Raw genomic sequence first — 21,776 nt, forward strand, 5'->3', positions numbered from 1 at the left:
GGATGATTTAGTTGGGGATTGGTCCTGCTTTGAGCAGGGGGTTGGACTAGATGACCACCTGAGGTCCCTTCCAACCCTTATATTCTATGAGGTGCCAGGGGCTGGAGCAGTGTACCAGAAGGGGTGCGTATATACGGAGGGGTATCTGGCCAGGAGTGAGCAGGATGCATATGTGTGGGATAGGGGAGTGGGTTGAGTATGTCACCGTACAGGGCAATGACAACTGTATTCCCCCTCTGTGGTCCAGCAAGGGATCCAATCTAGGCTTTCAGATCTCCAGCCTTCACATCTCCTGGGCAGACCCTACTGACCGGGTATTTCCAGGCTGCTTAGCTCCCTCTCTATACTGTGACCTCCCCAACAAAGTCAGACTGCCTAAGCCAGCCTGCTCCGCTTTGCTTTCTCTTTGAAGGCTACAAACAGGGTAATTGCCACAGTTAAGTTACCACCCAGCTCTGTCTAAGAAAGCACATTTATTCTTGAGATAAAAGCATTACAGAGAAAATATATTAAAAACAATAAAAGAACCTACACACATGCTAATAAACTGACCAGAGATCACATATTGTCACACTCCACTAGTGACCAAATCTTACACATTCACACTGGCTGCCATGGCCCCCACAGGCCCTTCCACTCTGTGGAGGATTCCCAAGGCACAGTGTACCCCAGTCATGCCCCCTTCCCCACACAACCCTTATTCCTGACACACCCTGTACGTTAAGGCACTGAGCCAGCTCTGCACACCAAATGGGGATACCCCAATGGTAGGTAGGGAGATCTCAGCTGGCCTCTTAGGGCAGTTTCTAGGCTAGGCCTGGTTCTGCTATCTTTGAGATGAACTCCGTCCCCATTAATTTGCAGCCAATGGAGATTCCCAGCCACTCTTTGCAAGGGGGGGTTGTGCCAGCCCTAATGTCCTGTACAACTCGCACTTTGAGCAGTTGCTACTCAAACTTTCCTCTGCAGCTTCAGTGTGATCCTCCCTTCATCTTCGCTTCCTGTCCTAGGCATTGTGCAGTCTCATGGTTAGACAGCTGCTGTCTTTTGCCTTTGAGGTGGCTGCATTTCAGTAGAAGGAGAGATTTCTGAGTGCTGATCAGTTTGGGATCCTTTGGAATGAGAAGCGCCTGTGTGCACGTGTTGACAGTCATTGCTGTTTTATCTTGTTTAAGGTATAATGGACCATCACCTGGTGATGAACCAGCTGCGGTGTAGCAGTGTGATGGAAGGCATCCGGATTTGTAGGAAGGGGTTCCCAAGCAGAATCCTATACGCTGCCTTTAAACAAAGGTGTGTCTTTAATTATTACTATGAGTGACAGTATGGCAGTGCCTATAACCCAATCGAGGATCAGGGCCCATTGGGGTAGGGCCCAACACAGCTGACAGTCCCTGCCCCAGGGAGTGACAATGTACATGTCAGACAGGATGTAACGGGTGAACAAAACAGACAAGTTTTTATCCTTATTTGGTTTTAGCCTTAGATTATTTCTATTACTGCTGTGTCTAGAGACCGCTCCCATTTGGGATGAGAGGTAAATAGGATCTGTCATACCGCTTCAGACTCTCCCTCGTCTAGTATCCCATCTCCTGTCAGACTAGATCAGATTATTGGTCCATCCAAGCAGAAATGGCCAGTTACTGATGCTTCAAAGGAAGGTGAAAAAAAGGCTTAATTTATACATTAATTTGATGTATAAATAGCTCTTATCAAACATCTCTGAGTGTGTATGCAAAAATACACACGCATTACATAGCACAGTAACAGCTGGCCAGAATCAAACCATAACCCAGCATAAGAAACTCAGCCAAGCCCACCCCTGCAGCCAAAGCTTCTGCAAAGAGATGACTCTTGCTGCATGCGCTGACAGCAGCAGACTTGGGCCCTGTGGTACAAGTGAATTGTAGTGCTGGTACAAGTGAATTGTAGTGCCAAGGGCTCTGCCTCTGAAAATGCCCTGTCCTCTGCCCCTGATGTGTGATCCAGCAAGTCACGGTTTCCATGCCAACCGCAGAGAAAACTTTGTTCCAGTAGCCAATTGGCTACTTAAATGCAGTTGGGATCTAGTGGGACACCTAAACTGCACTTCAAGGCAAGCACTTTCTTTGGTTTTGTTAGCAATTAAAATAGGCAAGTCAATCCAAGTATGCAAAGATTCCATAGATAATGGAGTAATGCTGTATGTGCGGGAAATCCCTCAAAATCCCTGCAGAGGAGCAACCTGCCCTTAGGCATGAGACAGGACTACCCCAATCCAGCTGTTATCTTGCAGAATGCACAGACTATTAACAGCAGTCAGACAATTATACAGGCCATTTTTTATCCAAGCCACAGTATTTCCCTGAATCACTTTGTGGGCGAGAGTTCCGCAAGCTATGTATTCATTCTGGAAAGAAGTATTTTCCTTTAGTGCTTTTACATTTACTTCCCTTTTAAAGTCATCGAGTGTCCCCTTGTTCTGGTTTATGTAACAGGCTGAAAAAGAAAGGACTGGACAGTTCTCACTGTGTCCATCCTAACTGCTGGTGCTAATGACCCACATAATAACACAGCCAGCAAATTCCAGTGGAGAATGAGTGAGTTATATGTGGTCCCTGTCATAATGTTCAGTTCACCCACAGTTTGCATAATCAAAGCCCTCTTGATGTTAGACAGCGTATTCAATGACCTCCAAGCAGCGCACCTTCCTGTCGCTCTGCAATGTCCTGCTTATTATTAGTGTCCTCCTGACCCTGTCTAAAACCTGCTGCTTCTTTCCCCACAGATACAAAATCCTGAATGCCTCAGCCATCCCCGAAGGCCAGTCCATTGACAATAAGAATGCTTCAGAAAAGCCTCTCTCCTCCATTGATGTCGATCACAGTCAGTACAGATTTGGCCACTGTAAGGTAATGCTCATATGTAGAGGTGAGCATGTACCTCCACCTGGGGAGGGGCAGCGTGACACATGACAATAAACAGTGGGGAAAATTCATGAATACTGCACCGAACTGGAGCCTGGGATTTGATTTGCTATTTTCACACCCCTCTTGTATTCATTTCTTATAAACGTTAAGGTAGGAAGTCCAGTTCTACAAATGTTCATAGAAAAGGAAACTCAAGTTCACCATCAAAAGAGGAAACAAAATCCAGTAGGGGTGAGAGCAAAAGCAGAAAGCAGCCACCTGGAGGGCTGCGCGTGCAGCTGGTCTCCGAACTCTGCTGCTAACAGCAATGCCATATTGCCACAACAGAGCCATGCTGGTTGTGCCCATGTTAGATGTGGTGCCCGGTGCCTGCACTGAGCCCAAACATGCCTTTCTGGGTAGACTTGTTTCTCCCTTCACGGCATCCTCTCTCCTTCACTGTGTCTGAGCTGGTGCGCAGGAAAGCAGCGACACACCTGACACGCAGGCTCCATGGCTTGGATGTCCCAGACTCATGAGGAACAATGCCTTTTAATGGGCGAGAGAAACCCTAGTCAATTTCAGAGGGGTAGCTTAATTATTGGGAGTGGACTACATCCACCCTGATTAAATTGGCCTCCAACATTGGTTCTCCACTTGTAAGGTAACTCCCTTCTCTTCATGTGCCAATATACATTTATGCTATATCTGTCATTTTCACTCCCTGCATCTGAAGAAATGAGCTTTATACCCACAAAACTTATGCTGAAATAAATCTGTTAGTCTTTAAGGTGACACTGGACTCCTAGGTAATTTGCAGAAAACCTGCTTTGCTTTCCCTGCAAGAGCTCATAGGCGGTAGGAGCAGGAGCCTTTGGCCACAGGGCACTTTGATTTTTGGAAGAGCCTCCCATGGTCCATGGTAATTGCTTTGATATACTGCAAAGATTGAAAATAAACCCTGGAAAATGGAACATTCCAGCCCCACACACTCTCATCAGCAGCTTCTTGGGATGCAGACAGCATCTGCACTGGGAGGACGACAGGTGAGGGGCACAGGGAGCAGTCACGACTACAGCTAACAGCACTTATGGAAGGCGCCGCTGTATGTTTCCCTGGCAATGTGCAGTCCAGGTTTTTGTGTGACTGCTCAGCTGTCGTGCTGGGCTGCAGAAGGGTAGCGTGTGGGTGAGCAATAGAACAGAAAGGGCTGTTACGAATTCGTGAGCATTGCTGTAGTAATAGCACCCCTCTCCCCCTTTGCTTACCATGGTCATTGCTGGCTTTGAACAGAGCCGGAGAAAACTACTTGGCCGGCTCCCAGTCACCTTGCTGCCGGGGGACGCGAGAGCCCTACCCTGATGGCTCATTAGTGGCTGTCAGCTTGAGCTCCCTAGCCAGATGTGGCATTATCATAGGGCTTTGCTTTAATAATTTGAGTTTGTCATGAGATCACGGAGGGCGTTGAGTGACCCATGCTGTTCTGAGAGCATGCCAGCAGGGCTAGGTGACATGGGGAGCAGGCTCCGACTGAGTGACATGTGCTGGTGTCAGTGCACACTCAGGGCTGTCAAGGGGATCCAGCATGCCTCCAGCTCTTCAGATCTTCACGCCATGGGAATCCTTTCTTTGCTGCTATGTCCTGTGTCTTCTCTGTTGGCTGCATGCCCGCTTTGACCCCAGACTAATACTGTATCTCTCCATGACGCTGCAGGTATTCTTCAAGGGTGGTTTCCTGGGTCTGCTGGAGGAGATACGAGATGAGAAGCTTGTGAGCCTCATCACCCATACGCAGGCTGTGCGCAGAGGGTATCTTATGTGTGTAGAATTCAAGAAGATGTGTGAGAGAAGGTAACAGGCAACTGCCTCTCTAAACCTGTATTCCCTGGGCAGGCGGAGTGCTGCAGCCAGTTCTTCTCAGTAGCATTAGCCTGAGCAGCATTGAGATTTGGGGAAATCACATTCTAAAGGCCCCACAAGTTATAGTCCAGAAGTGTTTTTTCTGTTCCAGAGCATTTCTTTGTGTTCTGTTCAGAGAGTGCCCATCATTGCAGCTCCACGGGGACTAGAAGTATCTTGTTTACACCCAGTAATGTAGTGGTTTCAACATGAATCTCCCACAAAAGCTGTTTAGATGGTACTTAGAAACTGTCATTCTAATATCTGGAATTCATTCCTAACCCAAGTCCCATTGGCTCCATACTCTGCATTCTTTAAGCTGTAGTTTAATGGATTTTCAGGGAATCCATCTACACTCTGCAATGCAACATTTGCTCATTCATGAACGTCAAGCACCGGCCCTGGATGAAGCTGTACTTCAAGATCCAGCCCTTGCTGAAGAGTGCTGAAGTTGAGAAGGAGATGGCCAACATGAAGGAAGAGTTTGAGAAAACGAAGGAGGAGCTTGCTAAGTCTGAGGCAAAAAGGAAAGAACTGGAGGAGAAAATGGTGACCCTGATGCAAGAGAAAAATGACCTGCAGCTCCAAGTGCAGACTGTGAGTAACTTCCACTCCTTCAAATGTAATGAACTGCCCCTTTCCTGCCTGCTTCCCTCCCTACTTCACAACACTCATAGACTAGCGGCCAGACTCCCCACTGCTCTGCCCCTGCTCTTGTCACTTACACCTCAGCAAAGTGAATACAAAATGGGCATAAAATGCTCCCACCCAGCAGCAAATAACCCCTGGAGGCATCAGCCATGCATAGGTGCTGGAACTAGGGGTGCAGAGGGTGCTGCCACACCCCCTGGCTTGAAGTGGCTTCCATCTTATACAGGGTTTACAGTTTGGTTCAATGGCTCACAGCACCCCCACTGTACAAATTGTTCCAGCCCCCCTGCAGCCATGGCACATAGACACAGCATACTCCCCACTGGGGTCTGTGAAATGTGAGATAGAGCACAAGTTGCTCCCACATCTGCTAGGGCAGAACCTACAACAGGTGCTGGAGGGGATACCTCGTTAGAGAAGGGACGGGGCAGAGACTGATCCTCATCAGCTGGCAGGGAGGGACTCTACAGCAGAGACTGAATCTTCATGAGCCAGGGAGAAGGCTGTGAACGTGGACTTGAGAATAGTCACAACGTGGACCAGTCCCCCTCTGTACAGTCACCCGTCTGTCGCGAATGTACCCAATCACTGGGTCCCATGTGCTTCCAAGCCTGCTAGGTCTGGGCAGAGTCTAGTCACTGTTATAGACTCATAGACTCAGACTTTAAGGCCAGAAGGGACCATCGTGATCATCTAGTCTGACCTCCTGCACATTGCAGGCTGCTGAACCTCACCCACCCACTCCTGTAATAGACCCCCTAACCTCTGGCTGAGTTACTGAAGTCCTCAAATCATGATTTAAAGACTTCAAGTCATAGAGAATCCACCATTTGCTCTAGTTCAAATCAGCAAGTGACCCATGCCCCATGCTGCAGAGAAAGGTGAAAACCCCACAGGATCTCTGCCAATCTGACCTGCAGAAAAATTCCTTCCCGACCACAAATATGGCGTTCAGTTAGGGTGTGTCAGCAATACACACCAGCCAGACATCTTTGAAAGAATTCACGGTAGTAACTCAGAGCCACCGTAGTAACTCAGTAACCTAGAGATAGTGTCCCATCTCCAGCCATGGGAGATATTTGCTACCAGCAGCTGCCAATGGGCCATATGCCATTGTAGGCAGTCTCATCACATCATCCCCTCCAGAAATTTATCAATCTCAGTCTTGAAACCAATTAGGTTCTTTGCCCCCATTACTGCCCTTGGCAGGCTGTCCTAAAACTTCCCTCCTCTGATGGTTAGAAACTTTCATCTAATTTCAAGCCTAAACTTGTTGATGGCCAGTTCATATCCATTTCAGCATTGACCCTTGACTTACATAACTCCTCTCCCTCTCTGGCGTTTATCCCTGTGGTGGATTTATAGAGAGCAACCATATCTCCCCTCAGGCTTTGTCTTGTTAGGCTAAACAAGCAAAGCTCCTTAAGTCTCCTCTCATAAGGTAGGTTTTCCATGCCTCAGATCATCCTAGTAGCCCTTCTCGGCACCTGTTCCAGTTTGAATTAATCTTTCTTACACATAAAAGACCAGAATTGCACATCGTATTCCAGATGAGGTGTCACCAGAGCCTTGCAGAAAGGTACTAAATACTTCAGAGGGTCTCAGTTCACAGCCTTACCAGACAAGCCTGCAGCCAGTAAAGCTGAAGTCTGTAGCAAGGAGAAAAGAACCAGGTATTGGGAAAAGCTTTTCAGCTGTCACTCGCAGATCAGTACCTTTAGTAGAGTGAAGAGCCAGTAAAGCAGAGTCTTTGTAGTTATTTCCAGAGCAATTATTTGTTAACGTTATGAGCCCTGGCTTCTTGTGCACATGCCCAGGCTCAGAAATCTTCACTGAGCACCTCCTTGGGCCATGGGACTGCGCAGTCAAGCTGCCCCAGGTCCTGAAACCGGCCTCTCAGACCTCCAGAGCCTCCCAGCCATGTGGGCTATGTCTACACTACACACCACAGTGAGCTGCGTGTAGGGTGCATGTAGCTACTTGCTGCAGTGAAAAGCAGACCGTGACCGCGCTGCGGTGTGTAGCTACACATGTCTACATCGTCTACACATCGTCTACAGCCAAGCTCTGCGATACAACCGCATTTGCTCCAACCCCTCAGACAGAGACAAACACCTACAAGATCTCTGTCAAGCTTTCTTACAACTACAATACCCACCTGCAGAAGTAAAGAAACAGATTGATAGAGCCAGAAGAGTTCCCAGAAGTTACCTACTACAGGACAGGCCTAACAAAGAAAATAACAGAACGCCACTAGCCGTCACCTTCAGCCCCCAACTAAAACCCCTCCAACGCATTATTAAGGATCTACAACCTATCCTAAAGGATGACCCAACACTCTCACAAGTCTTGGGAGACAGGCCAGTCCTTGCCTACAGACAGCCCCGCAACCTGAAGCAAATACTCACCAACAACCACATACCACACAACAGAACCACTAACCCAGGAACTTATCCTTGCAACAAAGCCCGTTGCCAATTGTGCCCACATATCTATTCAGGGGACACCATCACAGGGCCTAATAACATCAGCCACACTATCAGAGGCTCGTTCACCTGCACATCCACCAATGTGATCTATGCCATCATGTGCCAGCAATGCCCCTCTGCCATGTACATTGGTCAAACTGGACAGTCTCTACGTAAAAGAATAAATGGACACAAATCAGATGTCAAGAATTATAACATTCATAAACCAGTCGGAGAACACTTCAATCTCTCTGGTCACGCAATCACAGACATGAAGGTCGCTATCTTAAAACAAAAAAACTTCAAATCCAGACTCCAGCGAGAAACTGCTGAATTGGAATTCATTTGCAAATTGGATACTATTAATTTAGGCTTAAATAGAGACTGGGAGTGGCTAAGTCATTATGCAAGGTAGCCTGTTTCCTCTTGTTTTTTCCTACCCCCCCCCCCCAGATGTTCTGGTTTAACTTGGATTTAAACCTGGAGAATGGTCAGTTTAGATGAGCTATTACCAGCAGGAGAGTGAGTTTGTGTGTGTATGGGGGTGGGGGGGATGTGAGAAAACCTTGATCTATGCAGGAAATAGCCCGACTTGATTATGTAAAGAGTTGTCACTTTGGATGGGCTAGCACCAGCAGGAGAGTGAATTTGTGTGGGGGGGTGGAGGGTGAGAAAACCTGGATTTGTGCTGGAAATGGCCCACCTGTTGATCACTTTAGATAAGCTATTACCAGCAGGACAGTGGGGTGGGAGGAGGTATTGTTTCATGATTTCTGTGTGTATATAAAGTCTGCTGCAGTTTCCACGGTAAACATCTGATGAAGTGAGCTGTAGCTCACGAAAGCTCATGCTCAAATAAATTGGTTAGTCTCTAAGGTGCCACAAGTCCTCCTTTTCTTTTTGCGAATACAGACTAACACGGCTGTTCCTCTGAAACATGTCAGTGAAAGGCTCTGGCAGGGAGAGACAGTGGGGAAAGGCTTCAGCAGCTCCCCACCTTTCACTGCAGCGAGGAAAGGCTCTACCAGGGAAAGGCCCTGCTGCCTTCCCCATCTCGGAGCCTTTCCCTGCTGCATCCCCCTGCCCGGAGCCTTCCCCCTCCTCTGCCTCCCCCCTCCCAGAGCCTTTTCCTGTTGCCTTCCCCCTCCCAGAACCTTCTCCCTGCTCTGCCTCCCCGCTCCCAGAGCCTTTTCTGGCTTCCTCCCCTCTCCCAGAGCCTTTCCCCTCCTGTGCCTCTCCCCTCCCAGAGCCTTTCCCTGCTGCCTTCCCCCTGCCGGAGCCTTTCCCCCGGAGAAGTCTCTCCCTGCAGCAGGGGGGCAGCAGGACACCACACAGCTCCAAATAGCAGTGCAGATGGGGAGGCCTGGCGTGGGTGAATACAGAGCCTGTCGGCCATGTACAGAGCCCGTGGCTTCAGGCATGTCTGTACTTGCCCAAGCCGTGGCTCATCCTCTACACTGCTGTTATACCCATGCTCAAGGGACGGCAGGGGTATGTACGCTACGCGTCGCAGTGTAGACGCACCCTTACACACACTCCCTCAGAGTCCCACCTTGGCCATGGTCACTCTGGTCTTCTAGTTTAAGCCCTTCAGGGACAACATGGCAGTCACTTGACTCTTGAAGCACGGGAGAGGTAGTGAGCTTTGAAAGTCCTGAAAGTCCTGAAACTCGGCCCCACTCCTGACCCGTCCCACCCCACGGTCTGGTCTCACCCTGCTGCATCCAAGGGTACTAGGCATGTCAGGCTGGGAAACGCCCCTCCTGCCTTCTCTTTCTGCTGCAAGTCCTGCCTAGATGAGGCGACAGTTGGCTCCCCCTGCACAAGGAGGCACCTCCTCGAAAACAGCCTCGCTCCTTTTCCCATGTGCTGGTCCCCTGAGCAGAAAATCCACTGTTCATGGGGCTGGGGCTGCAGCTGAGAGACAATCACAGCTGCTGGCCCTGGGCTGCCCTGCGATGGCTTCTTGCTTGGGCATGTCTGTACCACAGCAGCTGCAGCAACTGAGCTGCTCCCTGTCGCAGAGGTGGCTGAACTACATCCCTCCGCGTAGGAAGTGGCAACCCCATGACAGACTTTCCCTTCCCCTCCACGGCCCCCGCCTGGGGGAACTGGCAGGCTAACTCGCCAAGGTCCTACCTGATCACTGGCCCCAGCACCCCTGCAGCCTCCCTCCTGGCCCCCAGACACACCTGTTCCCCCTCAGCCTCCCTCCTGGCCCCGCAGCCTCCCCTCGGCCCCCACACACGCCTGCACCCCCTCCATAGATGCTGAAATTGGGGGTGTGAGGGGTGGTTTCTATTATATACAGGGTTTACAGTTTGGTTCAATGGCTCTCAGCAGCCCTACTGTACAAATCGTTCCAGCACCCCTGCCCCCCTCAGCCTCCCTCTGGACCAACATACCCTGCACACAGTTCAGCCCCCCACATCCCCTCGCAGACCCCCCCTCCGCAGCCTACACACATCCCTGCACCTCTCACAGCTAACCTCTGCCGCCGTGTCCCCTGCAAACCCCTCAGCCTCTCTCTGCCCCACCTTCCCTATCAGTCACACTCTGCCCCCTCCACCCCATGTCTCCCTTCATCCTCCTTCTGCCCCCCCCCCACTCCCCACATCCCCCTTCACCCCTTGCTGCCTCTTCCTGCCCCCACATCCCTCTGTAACCCTTCTCAGCCCCTAAGCCTCCCTCCTCCCCCCCCACACACACCCCATGCATCCCCCTCAGCTGCCCCCTGCAACCTCTTTAGCCTCCCTCTGTCCCTTCCATCCCCCTGCACCCTTCCTCACTCTCCCCACCCCCCCAGTCACTGGTCTCTGCTGCTCCTCCCTGTGCCCTGTCCACACCCTGGACCATAGAAGGGCAGCCATTTTGCTTGTGGGTCTGGCATCCAACAAATGTCTCAAGATTTACAAGAGATAGAGTCAAATCTCTTAACCCATTACAAAGGTGCAATGCTGGCTTTTTAATTATATAACTTCCTGCCATTGCAGGGGCCTGAGGCCTTGGTGGCTTCTTGGTTTCTCCTATTCTTTGGCTGTGGCACACAATAATTTAGTCTACTGACTGCTGGAATCTTTTAGTCTAACTAACGTCATTGCACTCAATATAGGAGTATCTGGGTGAAGTTTAGTGGCCTGTGTTACATGTGAGATGAGACTGGATGATCTAATGATCCCTTCTAGCCCTAAATTCTATGAAATCTATAGAGCGCCGATATGTAGCTTTTTGAAATATCAGGCCTTCAATCGGCCACAGCTCCAGAATGCGTATTGTTTGTCCGAGGCCACAGGCCAGTGTAATTTCTGGTGAGGCCTAAAGGATGAACTTCATCCTTTGTGCCTACAACAATGGAAGTGTAAGTGCTGCTGTCCCCTAATACTAATTCCAAACTTCAGAACTATTGATTTCACAAATTAACCCTCACAGGCCCGCATGGAGGAGCTGGAGGAGGAGACAGAGGCTGAACGTGCCTCTCGGGCGAAAGCAGAGAAGCAGCGGGCTGATCTCTCCAGGGAACTCGAGGAGATCAGTGAGCGTCTGGAAGAAGCTGGTGGAGTCACAGCGGTTCAGATTGAGATGAACAAGAAGCGTGAGGCAGAATTCCAGAAAATGCGCCAAGACCTTGAGGAGGCCACTCTGCAGCACGAAGCCACAGCCGCCACCCTCCGGAAGAAGCACGCGGACAGCACGGCAGAGCTTGGGGAGCAAATCGACAACCTGCAACGCGTCAAGCAGAAGCTGGAGAAGGAGAAGAGTGAACTGAAGATGGAGACTGACGACCTGGCTAGTAACGTGGAGACTGTCTCCAAAGCCAAGGTTTGGGGATTTGGGGATCAGGGCCAGGCAGGGTTTGAGGAAGGGGATGGACCGGGTTTGAGGTTTCTATGGCCACTCCATCATGGCTATGCTAAGGTGGTGGAGGCAGGCCTCACAGAGGCCTCTGCTTGGGTGGGTAGGGGCTGAATTGTTCGGCCTCTGGGGTGAACTCTGGCCCTCTTGGTGTTAGGGACTCCTAATCTTGGGCTCGGTGCTCCAGCATGCCCAGAGGGGTGGGGTGGCCCTTGAGAGCCGCACAGATGGATCTTCGGGGGAGCTCATGTGAATCCTATCTTAAGCGGGCATGAGGACATGGAGGTCTCTGCTGGGGATGTGTCCAGGCCCTTGGGTGGGGGCTGCTCGTCCGGAGTGGCTGGGCTTGACGTTTGCTTTTTTCTGGCGTCTACTGGAACACACGTATCCTGTTCGGCTGCAGTGCGGTGGCAAAGCCTGAGTGCAAGAGGCAAATACAGCCTGAGCTCTCCCTGCCAGCACCTCGCCCCGCGCTCCCTCCCCTCCCCTGCCCTCCCCGGCTGCCGTAGAGCCAAGGGCCCATCGCTGTCTTTGGCTGTAAGGTGCAAGCAGGCGTGGCACTGCATAACTGTGATTGGGCCAGACCCCATTGGCCCCCATGCCCCAGAGCAGCGGCCAGAGGATTCACTTGGCGTCACCAAGTCTCCTGGCCCATCCACAGGCTCAAGAAGTGTCTTCTACCCACGCCTTGGCCATCAGGGCCCAGGGCCGTTATGCACATGCAGCTCTTTCCTTTGCTGTTTGCTCTCTTCACCGTCTTACTGTGCTTAGGTTCAGGAGCTGGAGAATGAGCTTGATGCTGAGCAGAAGCGAGGAATAGAGTCCATTAAAGGGGTAAGCAAAAACGAAAGAAGGCTCAAGGAAATCACTTACCAGGTACCACTGGGAACAGCAGCTCCCGTGGCACCTGCGCTGCATCCCAGGCACATCCCAGACACTGGTCTCCCCAGCCGGACCGTATTGCTATTGCATTCCCCGCAGTCTGAAGAAGACAAGAAGAAAGTTGTCCAGCTCCAGGACTTGGTAGACAAACTGCAGCTGAAAGTGAAAGCCTACAACAGACAAGCTGAGGAGGCCGTGAGTACAGAGTCCGCCAATCTGCTGAGCAAAGATTTGCAAAGCTGCCTTGGCCTCAGGACACCCAAATCCTTTCATGTGGACGAAATGGGGGCGGGGATCCAAACCCCCTGGCAGTTTTGGAAATCTCCGCCTAAGTTCCTAATTGCTTACAGACGTAGGGTGTATCTACCCGGGGAAGTGTAACTAGCTGGCAGGGCCAGGACCGGCTCTAGGCACCAGCAAAGCAAGCAGGTGCTTGGGGCGGCACATTTCCAGGAGCGGCACAATCCAGCCTTCCTTTTCTTTCGGGGCAGTTGCACTCTCGGAGCTGCGCCACTTAGACGGGGCGAGGGCGCCGCGCCCCCGGCCGCAGTGGGAAGGGGAAGCCCCAGCCGTAGGATGCTGAGCTGCCAGTCCCAGCCGCTACTTGGGGAGGAGAGGGCGAGTCCTGCCAGGGAACCGGGGCTGGGCCGCCCCATCTGTGCACTGGCTGCTGCGCTGCCTTGTGCCACCCCTTATATCAGGGCTTCTCTGCGCGGCCGGGCGGGGGAGCGGGTAAAGCCCCTGCAGGCACTGGGAGAAGGTGACATCACTCCCTCTGCTTCCAGCCCCGCCTGCGAGCCCCAGCCCCACCTGAGCTTGGGGAGGCAAATTTTTTGCTTGGGGCAGCAAAAAACCTAAAGCCGGCCCGGTGTGGGGCACAGTGCCGTGCAGGGTGCTAGGAGAGCTGTGGCATTCTCTGAGGCCTGGCGCGGGGTGGGGCACGGGGTTGATTGTGCTGGAGATGGCATAGCAGGGCGCTGCTGACGCTGAGTGGGGTGGTTGCTGCTGGCACGGGGCTGGGTGTGGCATGGCAGGATGCTGCTGATGCTGGGTGGGGCATGATTCTGAGCATGCTGGGCCAGGTGTGGGTGCTGATTGTACGGTGCAGAATGTGAGTGCGGATGGGGTAGGCAGAGGGCTCTGGGCAGGGTGCGGGCGCTGCTAAGAACATAAGAACAGACACACTGGGTCAGATCAAAGGTCCATCTAGCCCAGTATCTGGTCTTCTGACAGTGGCCAATGCCAGGTGCCCTGGAGGGAATGAACAGAACAGGTAATCATTGAGTGATCCATCCCGTCGCCCATTCCCAGCTTCTGGCAAACAGAGGCTAAGGACACTGTCCCTGATGGTGCTGGGCAGGACAGTGCGGGTACACATGGCATTAGCCGAGGGTGCTTCATGAGACATGGTGCTGACAGTGCCGGGCAGTGCGCAGGCGGTGACGGCGCTGGGTAGGGCACAGACGGTCTCTAGCGATTAGAGACTAACTATGCAAAGAAAACCTTCAGAACTTGAATCAAATATAATTGATACAGCAATGCCTTCCTGAGTTTGTGTAGAGCCTGAAACAATAACTCTGAGGTATTCTGCTCCATTAATTTCAGTGGAGCATTACCTCAGATCAATGAAGACACCTCATACACCAACATGGCTAACTTCACGGCTCCTGCCAGCATGTCAGAAAGGTGAGGAGGGGTCACACTCTGCACAGTTACCCATCGCCTGTGAGCAAGAGGAATGGGGATTGGGCTGGGGGTGGGGTGGTCAGGGAGTACCATGAACAGCCTGAAGGGGTGGGCACCAGCATTCAGAAGCCGGGCAAATGCTGCAGTGGGTTAATGGCCATCTCCTGCGCAGTGTGAGGGTTGGATGGCGTCATTCGCTCTCAGTGACCTGCTGGTACAAAGGCAATTTCCCTGTGTTTTTAACATGTGTAATGAGGAGACAATGAGGAAGAAAGAGCTGTAGCGCTCTACCTGCCTTGGCCGTTCCATCACACCATCCTCTTCGCCTGTGTGACACTCTCCCCATGTTACCTGTGGCCTCTGTGCACCAGCTGTGCTGCCAGACCACCTCTATGGTGAACATCCTGGGAATGGCAGCGCCCCCGACAAGGCAATGCTGGTTTAATCAGTTCTGCACCCCTCTCCTGAGAGTCTGTGCAGGCTTGTGCAGGGTGAGCTGTGACTGGGGCACTCCTGCAACCCAGTGAATCTCTGCTCTGCAACTGCTTGAAGGGGGGTGGAAAATGGGTTGGGGCACCAATCCAGGTAGCCCTCCGGCTTCTCTAACCTGTTCGTGGGGTTGATCCATCTTCTGCCAGCCACAGCATAGGAGAGGAGAAAGGGCGGGAACTGATGAGGAGCTGACAGTTCTCAGGGTGCCCAGGACTAGGAGTCACCTTGTTCTTCTCCGAGCAGATGCAGCCATGTATTCCACTTAGGGGTTTGTGTGTGTGTGTTCCCTGTGCACCAGAGCTGCAGAATTTTGCCTAGCAATACACCCAGAGCGGTGGTGCTCGTGCCTCATGGCCATAGCCCCTCCCTTGCGTATATAAGGTGGCAACCTGCCCCCAGTTCCTTCTTACTAGATGTGGCTTGAGTTGGAGCTCTGTGTGGACTTAACCTCACATGCTCTCACTACTTTAGTGGTTTTTTTGAGTTGGCTATAGCTAGTAATGCCCTGAGTGTAAGTGTTGGTTGTATTTAGTTAGGAATTCCCTGTGGTGCCCTCACCAGGGTTCAAACACTGTCCATCATATGAGAGGGAGCGAGCCCTAACAATGATCCCCACACGCGGTGCTTGTTGTGCTTGAGTGAGGCCCACGTCAAGGAGCAGCGTTGGACCTGTAGCTTGTTTGGGATTCAAGTGGCTCAGGATCTTCACCTGTCATAAATATAAAGGGAAGGGTAACCACCTTTCTGTATACAGCGCTATAAAATCCCTCCTAGCCAGAGGCAAAGTCCTTTTACTTGTAAAGGGTTAAGAAGCTCAGGTAACCTGGCTGGCACTTGACCCAAAATGACCAATGAGGGGACAAGATACTTTCAAATCTGGAGTGGGAGAAAAAGGCTTTTGTCTGTCTGTGTGATACCTTTGCTGGGAACGGATCAAGGATGCAAGCCCTCCAACTCCTGTAAAGTTAGTAAGTAATCTAGCTAGAAAATGTGTTAGGTTTTCTTTGTTTTGCCTTGTGAAATTCGCTGTGCTGGAGGAAATGTGTATTCCTGTTTTTGTGTCTTTTTGTAACTTAAGGTTTTGCCTAGAGGGATTCTCTAAGTTTTGAAACTGAGTGCCTGTAAGATTATGTTCCATTCTGATCTTACAGAGTTGTTCCCTTATCTTTTTTGGTTCTTCTAATAAAGTTCTTTTTTTTAAGAATCTGATTGGGTTTTTTGAGTCTTAAAAATCCAAGGCTGGGTTGTGCTCATCTTGTTTATTCTCAAGCCTCCCCAGGAAACGGGGTGTAAGGGCTTGGGGGGGATATTTTGGGGAAATAAGAACTCCAAGTGGACCTTTCCCTTTTCTTTGTCTAAATTCCTTGGTGGTTGCAGCATACTGTTCAAGGACAAGGCGAAATTTGTGCCTTGGGAAAGTTTTTAACCTAAGCTGATAAAAATAAGCTTAGGGGGTCTTTCATGTGGGTCCCTACATCTGTACCCTATAGTTCAGAGTGGGGAGGGAACCCTGACATCACCTAAAACAGCACCTGCTTGAACAGGTCTTGCAGCCTGCTTTGGCACTGAGGCCCTCGTCGGATTGGAGGTTGTCATCAGGTTCCAAGAATGTTATCGCCTCACGCTCTGGAGCATATAATTTAGAATGAAGGATAAAGAATAATAAGATAATAATGTAACATGTATTCAATGTATTGATGTATGATTTGACCATATCTTGCCAGCCACCCTTTTTGAGTAGCAGAAAGGAATGGCCTAATGGGCCATTGGTAGAGATGCATCAGCCAGAATCTCTTTGTGTCTGGACTGATTTCAAGGCAGTAACAGACCTTTGAGGTCACCACTTTGTTGTAGGCTTAGCATTTTAAAATAAGTAAAAGAATGCCATGATTGTTTTTCTTCTGCATTGCAATTTGATGTTCCTGTTCAAAATGTTCTGTGTAAATTAATTCTGTTTTGTGTGTGAATGAGGAATGGGTGTTAAGAGATAAGTGAGAAGGCCATCGCTGAACCAGATGTTCTAGGGAGCACCAGAGACGGACGCAAGGGTGCCAGGAGGCTGCAACACGCCCCTATTGAAATATCAGAGGAGGGCAGATTGACGACTCTAAAGATGAGACAGGCACCTATCAATGGGGACAAGATAGCTGTGATCAAAACCAGCATGGGATAACTCCCTGAGAGACTTGATGAAAGAACAAGATAAAGGATAAGAGAAAAGGAAGACTTGTGGCACCTTAGAGACTAACCAATTTATTTGAGCATAAGCTTTCATGAGCTACAGCTGACTTCATCGGATGCATACTGTGGAAAATATAGAAGATGTTTTTATATACACAAACCATGAAAAAATGGGTGTTTATCACTACAAAAGGTTTTCTCTCCCCCCACGCCACTCTCCTGCTGGTAATAGCTTATCTAAAGTGATCACTCTCCTTACAATGTGTATGATAATCAAGGTGGGCCATTTCCAGCACAAATCCAGGGTTTAACAAGAACGTCTGAGGAACGGGGGTGGGGGGAGGGGGGAAGGAAAAAACAAGGGGAAATAGGTTACCTTGCATAATGACTTAGCCACTCCCAGTCTCTATTCAAGCCTAAGTTAATTGTATCCAATTTGCAAATGAATTCCAATTCAGCAGTCTCTCGCTGGAGTCTGGTTTTGAAGTTTTTCTGGTATAATATCGCAACTTTCAAGTCTGTAATCGTGTGACCAGAGAGATTGAAGTGTTCTCTGACTGGTTTATGAATGTTATAATTCCTGACATCTGATTTCTGTCCATTTATTCTTTTACGTAGAGACTGTCCAGTTTGACCAATGTACATGGCAGAGGGGCATTGCTTGCACATGATGGCATAGATCACATTGGTAGATGTGCAGGTGAACGAGCCTCTGATAGTGTGGCTGATGTTATTAGGCCCTGTGATAGTGTCCCCTGAATAGATATGTGGCCACAGTTGGCAACGGGCTTTGTTGCAAGGATAAGTTCCTGGGTTAGTGGTTCTGTTGTGTGGTATGTGGTTGCTGGTGAGTATTCGCTTCAGGTTGGGGGGCTGTCTGTAGGCAAGGACTGGCCTGTCTCCCAAGATTTGTGAGAGTGATGGGTCGTCCTTCAGGATAGGTTGTAGATCCTTGATGATGTGTTGGAGAGGTTTTAGTTGGGGGCTGAAGGTGACGGCTAGTGGCGTTCTGTTATTTTCTTTGTTAGGCTGTCCTGTAGTAGGTGACTTCTGGGAACTCTTCTGGCTCTATCAATCTGTTTCTTCACTTCTGTAGGTGGGTACTGTAGTTCTAAGAATGCTTGATAGAGATCTTCACGAAAGCTTATGCTCAAATAAATGTTAGTCTCTAAGGTGCCATAAGTACTCCTTTTCTTTTTGCGAATACAGACTAACACGGCTGCTACTCTGAAATCTAAAATTACAGAAATTGTAAGTAAGGGCAAGGAAATGCGTTAGATTGTCTTTAGTTTTAGCTTGTGAATTTTCCCTATTGTAAGAGGGAGTTTTATTCTTGTTTTTTGTAACTTTGAAGCTGAGCCTAGAGGGGAATCCTCTGTGTTTAAATCTTTGTATTACCCTGTAAAGTTACCTTCCATCCTGATTTTGCCGGTGTGATTTTTTTACTTTTTCTTTAAATAAAATTCTTCCTTTAAGAACCTGTTTGATTATCAGTGTCCTAGAGACAAAGGGTCTGGTTGGTACTCACATTATTCACAAGCCTCCCCAGGAAAGGGGGTGAAGGGGCTTGAGGAAATATTTTGCGGGAACAGGGACTCCAAGTGACTCTTTTCCTGAATTTCTGTGTAAATCCCTTGGTGGTGGCAGCAATACCGTCCAAGGACAAGGAAAGGAATTGTATCTTGGGGAAGTTTTAACCGAAGCTGGTAGAATATAAGCTTGGGGCGGGGGGGTGTCTTTCATGCGGGTCCCCACATCTGTACCCCAGAGTTCAGAGTGGGGAGGGAACCCTGACAGCTCCTAACTGACAGCTGGCCACTAGACTGATCCAGACTCTGGACTGGTAACTGTAACATCGACTGGTGGGACAGCGTGTGTGTGTGGTGTGATTGAATGCATATACTAATTGTTGTATCTTCAATAAACGCGGCATATTGCCTTTTCCCTTGAAAAAGATCCCGTGTGCTTCTTATAAGTATAATTTTTTTTGGTGGAGAATTGCAAAAGGGGGAGGGGGGGATATGCACTGGGATTGTTGAAAATACTACTAAGTACTATACCATACATATAAAGTGATTGATCATTCAGGTGCACACACCCCTGTTCGTAGAAGTGTCAGGCATAGAATCATAGAATATCAGGGTTGGAAGGAACCTCAGGATGTCATCTAGTTCAATCCCCTGCTCAAAGCAGTACCAATCCCCAGATCCCTAAATGGCCCCCTCAAGGATTGAACTCAGAACCCTGGGTTTAGCAGGCCAATGCTGAAACCACTGACCTATCCTTCCGTCAACTGAGCTATCCATATCCTCCCCCCCCCCACACCATGCAGTCACTCTCAGCCACCCCCATCTTCTAGACCCCTCTCTTCCCTCCCCCGGAGTCATTCTCAGAACCCCTGATACATCTGATTCCCCCTCCCCCCAACACACACACCGTGGTGTCACTCTTAGCCACCCCAGATACATCCCATCACCCCCCTACAGACCACAGAGTCACTCACAGCTAACCCAAACCCCTTCCCCCCACACCTTTGAGTCACAGCTATTCCCACCCTGAGACACCCCCCCCCACATGCCGTGGTGTCACTCCCAGCCACCCCCCCTCAGCTTGGAGTCACAGCCATCTCCACCTGAGACACTCTCCACCCCCCCCATGGAGTCACTCTCAGACACCCTCAGTACATCCCTTCACCCCCCCCACAGACCATAGTCACTCACAGCTAACCCCAACATCCCCCCACACCTTGGAGTCACTCAGCACCCTGATACATCCCATCACCGCCCCTTCCCCCCCGCCGCCACACTGTGGTGTCACTCCCCCAGCCACCCCCACCCCGACACACACACACACACACACACACCTTGGAGTCACAGCCACCCCACCCGAGACACCTCCCCCACACACCATGGAGTCACTCTCAGCGCCCCTGATACAGCCCCTCCCCCCCCGTGGTGTCACTCCCAGCCACCCCCCCCTCCGAGACACCCCCCCAGCACACACACACTCTGGACTCATTGTCAGCCCCCCCCCCCGCACACACACACACTCTGGACTCATTGTCAGCCCCCCCCCGCACACACACACTCTGGACTCATTGTCAGCCCTCCCCCCCCCGCACACACACACTCTGGACTCATTGTCAGCCCTCCCTCCCCCCCGCACACACACACTCTGGACTCATTGTCAGCCCCCCCCCCCCCCCCCCGCACACACACACTCTGGACTCATTGTCAGCCCTCCCCCCCCCCCGCACACACACACACACACACACACACACACACACTCTGGACTCATTGTCAGCCCTCCCCCCCGCACACACACACACACTCTGGACTCATTGTCAGCCCCCCCCCCCGAGCCAACCTCCCCACAGCTACCCCCGTTACATCCCATCTGCCCCCGCGGTGTCACCCTAGTCTCACCCGCCCCGACCCCCACCCGAGTCCCTGCCGCTCCCGGAGGCCGGGCCGGGCCGGGCCCGCGGCGAGGGGCGCTGCCCGCGGGCGGCGGCCGGGCGGGCTGGGGGCGCGGCCCGGGGGCGGCTCGCGCTCGCTCGCGCTCGCTCCGCACTGGCAGCGCCGGGCGGCCGGGCAGCTCCGCGGCGCAGCATGTCGGGCTCGCGCTGCCAGACGCTGTACCCCTTCTCCGGGGAGCGGCACCGGCAGGGGCTGCGCTTCGCCGCCGGGGAGCAGCTCACGCTGCTGCAGGTGCCGGACGGCGGCTGGTGGGAAGGGCAGAAGGAGGACGGGCTGCGCGGCTGGTTCCCGGCGAGCTACGTGCAGCTGCTGGAGGTAGGAGACCGGCGGCACCGAGCGCCTGGGGCGAGAGGCTCGGGCCGCGAGGCAGGGCGGGGTGGGAAGGGAGTGTAGGATTGTGGGGAAGGGGCTCAGGAGAGGAGTTGGGGGAGTGCGGGGTTTGGGGAGCGGGGGCAAGTGCAGGGGGGCTCAGGAGAGGAGTTCGGGGCGGGGGGAAGCGGCTCGGGGGGGCCCGGGAGAGGAGTTGGGGGAGTGCGCGGTGGGGGGCTCAGGAGAGGAGTGCGGGGCGGGGGGAAGCGGCTCGGGGGGGCCCGGGAGAGGAGTTGGGGGAGTGCGCGGTGGGGGGCTCAGGAGAGGAGTGCGGGGTGGGGGGAAGCGGCTCGGGGGGGGGAAGGGGCCCGGGAGAGGAGTTGGGGGAGTGCGCGGTGGGGGGGAGTGCGGGGTGAGGGGGCAAGGGGCTGGGGGGGGGAGTGCGGGGTGAGGGGGGAAGGAGATACATGAGCATCAGACCAGGTCCTAGGAGGGAAGGATTGCACAAGTGGGGCCCTGTGATGGAGCATACATGAAAAACGCTACCTGCTGTACGAATCTGGTGGCTTCGTGCAGGTGGCTAGCTTAGGATGGAGCTGTTGCCTTCCCCAGACCCTCTGTCTGGCCATTTGCCACTGGCTCTGTTCACGCTCCCTAACCTGTGTGCAGGGCTGAGCCCTGGCAGAGCAGTGTTGCCAGCTTGTGGCCCAGGCCTTCCCAGCACTGGAGGAGAGAGGACACCTGGGGTTAAGGCTCTTGTTAAAGTTTCTAATCACCAGTTGTATCCCAACTCTACCCACACCAGTTGTGTGTTTGTTAATATCACTTTTCACAGCAAGACCTGGATAATTAAGACCTGGATGGGGTGGGGATTGAGGCAACGCGGGGGCCAAGGAAGATGGATGCAGGGCTGGGGGAGGCAGCAGAGGCCAGGTGCAATGGATGGGGGGCCCCTGCTACCGCATGGTTGGGGGGTGAGGATCGGCGGC

At 51.9% G+C, this 21,776-nt stretch overlaps 1 protein-coding gene and 1 pseudogene across 2 annotated transcripts in view; both read left to right on the top strand.

Moving 5' to 3' along the window:
- LOC140898086 (myosin-1B-like) overlaps positions 1-14,330 on the top strand; it is a 30,205-nt pseudogene extending 15,875 nt beyond the window's left edge.
- A 6,249-nt stretch (positions 14,331-20,579) lies between these two features.
- GAS7 (growth arrest specific 7) overlaps positions 20,580-21,776 on the top strand; it is a 213,185-nt gene continuing 211,988 nt past the window's right edge. For both annotated transcript variants that reach the window (XM_073310810.1, XM_073310811.1), the window contains exon 1: positions 20,580-20,793. In XM_073310810.1, coding sequence (XP_073166911.1) covers positions 20,611-20,793 — 183 coding nt within the window. In that variant the 5' untranslated portion in view covers positions 20,580-20,610. The remainder of the gene's footprint in view (positions 20,794-21,776) is intronic.

The sequence above is a fragment of the Lepidochelys kempii genome, chromosome 14, assembly GCF_965140285.1.
Source record: "Lepidochelys kempii isolate rLepKem1 chromosome 14, rLepKem1.hap1, whole genome shotgun sequence".
In the NCBI taxonomy this organism is placed as follows: Eukaryota; Metazoa; Chordata; order Testudines; family Cheloniidae; genus Lepidochelys; species Lepidochelys kempii.